At 48.9% G+C, this 1,612-nt stretch overlaps 1 protein-coding gene across 1 annotated transcript in view; it reads left to right on the top strand.

Annotated features, from left to right (window-relative positions):
• LOC102263173 (zinc finger protein 501) overlaps window positions 1–1,612 on the top strand; it is a gene marked incomplete at its 5' end in the record, with an annotated part of 8,581 nt that overhangs the window by 1,745 nt on the left and 5,224 nt on the right. Inside the window, one exon of the mRNA XM_014536022.1 lies at window positions 1,251–1,303. Within this exon, the coding sequence (XP_014391508.1) occupies window positions 1,251–1,303 (53 nt within the window). The remainder of the gene's footprint in view (window positions 1–1,250; window positions 1,304–1,612) is intronic.

Genomic DNA, 1,612 nt, shown 5'->3' with positions numbered 1-1,612 from the left:
CCCCAAGGAGCAAGCCTAAGCCAGCAGGTGGTCATGCCCCGAGGGGTCCCAGACTGAGAGAGGGCACAGGCCGGCCTGAGGGACTCCCCCCGCCCCCCTGAGTGCACAAATTTTTGTGCACCGGGCCTTTAGTATAAAATAAATATCAAAAATATGTCTTTGTTTTACTATGGTTGCAAATATCAAAAAATTTTTATGTGTGACATGGCACCAGAGTCAAGTTAGGGTTTTTCAAAATGCTGACACGCCGAGCTCAAAAGGTTCGCCACCACTGCTCTATCCACTGAGCCACACCAGCCAGGGCTCGTCACCTTTTCTCTTTTTTTTTCAAATGAGTTAAATGCTTTTATGTTTTTATATTCTTTCTTCCTTGATTAAGGTGTTACATATGTGTCCTTATCCCCCCCCAATTACCCTCCACCCCCCTCATCACCTTTTCTTACGTCTCGTGGATGCTACTTACCCCAGGTGTGTGATTGACACAGGGTTTTCCCCTGCTAGCCACATGACCTTACGGCACGACTGTATATTCTACCCTCTTTAGCGTGCTTTATTTTCTCTGTTTCCCGCTCCACCTGAAGTGTTGTGTGTCCCCCAAGGAGCAAGCCTAAGCCAGCAGGTGGTCATGCCCCGAGGGGTCCCAGACTGAGAGAGGGCACAGGCCGGCCTGAGGGACTCCCCCCGCCCCCCTGAGTGCACAAATTTTTGTGCACCGGGCCTTTAGTATAAAATAAATATCAAAAATATGTCTTTGTTTTACTATGGTTGCAAATATCAAAAAATTTTTATGTGTGACATGGCACCAGAGTCAAGTTAGGGTTTTTCAAAATGCTGACACGCCGAGCTCAAAAGGTTCGCCACCACTGCTCTATCCACTGAGCCACACCAGCCAGGGCTCGTCACCTTTTCTCTTTTTTTTTCAAATGAGTTAAATGCTTTTATGTTTTTATATTCTTTCTTCCTTGATTAAGGTGTTACATATGTGTCCTTATCCCCCCCCAATTACCCTCCACCCCCCTCATCACCTTTTCTTACGTCTCGTGGATGCTACTTGTACCCCAGGTGTGATTGACACAGGGTTTTCCCCTGCTAGCCACATGACCTTACGGCACGACTGTATATTCTACCCTCTTTAGCGTGCTTTATTTTCTCTGTTTCCCGCTCCACCTGAAGTGTTGTGTGTCCGTCATTTCTCATTCTGTTTGCATTGCCGACAAGAATTAAATTAACACGACCTGCTCTCCCCCCAGGTCCCGCGGGCTCCCCGGGGCTCTCAGCCGGAGCAGCGATGGACCTTGTGCGGGTGGGTACCCCGTGTCTGCAGCTCTTCTGCTGCCTCTCCTTTTCCCCTGGGTGCCCGGCAGCCCCAGAGAAATCCTAGAGTCAGGTTTGGAAGTCCAGGTCAGAGGTTGAGAGATCCCCATTTTTAAAGAATATATTTTATTGATTTTTTTACAGAGAGGAAGGGAGAGAGAGAGAGAGTTAGAAACATCGATGAGAGAGAAACAGATCAGCTGCCTTCTGCACTCTCCCTACTGGGGATGTGCCCGCAACCAAGGTACATGCCCTTGACCGCAATCGAACCCGGGACCTTCCAGTCCACAGGCCAACG

The sequence above is a fragment of the Myotis brandtii genome, unplaced genomic scaffold (assembly GCF_000412655.1).
Source record: "Myotis brandtii unplaced genomic scaffold, ASM41265v1 scaffold1554, whole genome shotgun sequence".
NCBI lineage: Eukaryota > Metazoa > Chordata > Mammalia > Chiroptera > Vespertilionidae > Myotis > Myotis brandtii.
This window is presented reverse-complemented; position numbering and strand designations above follow the sequence as displayed.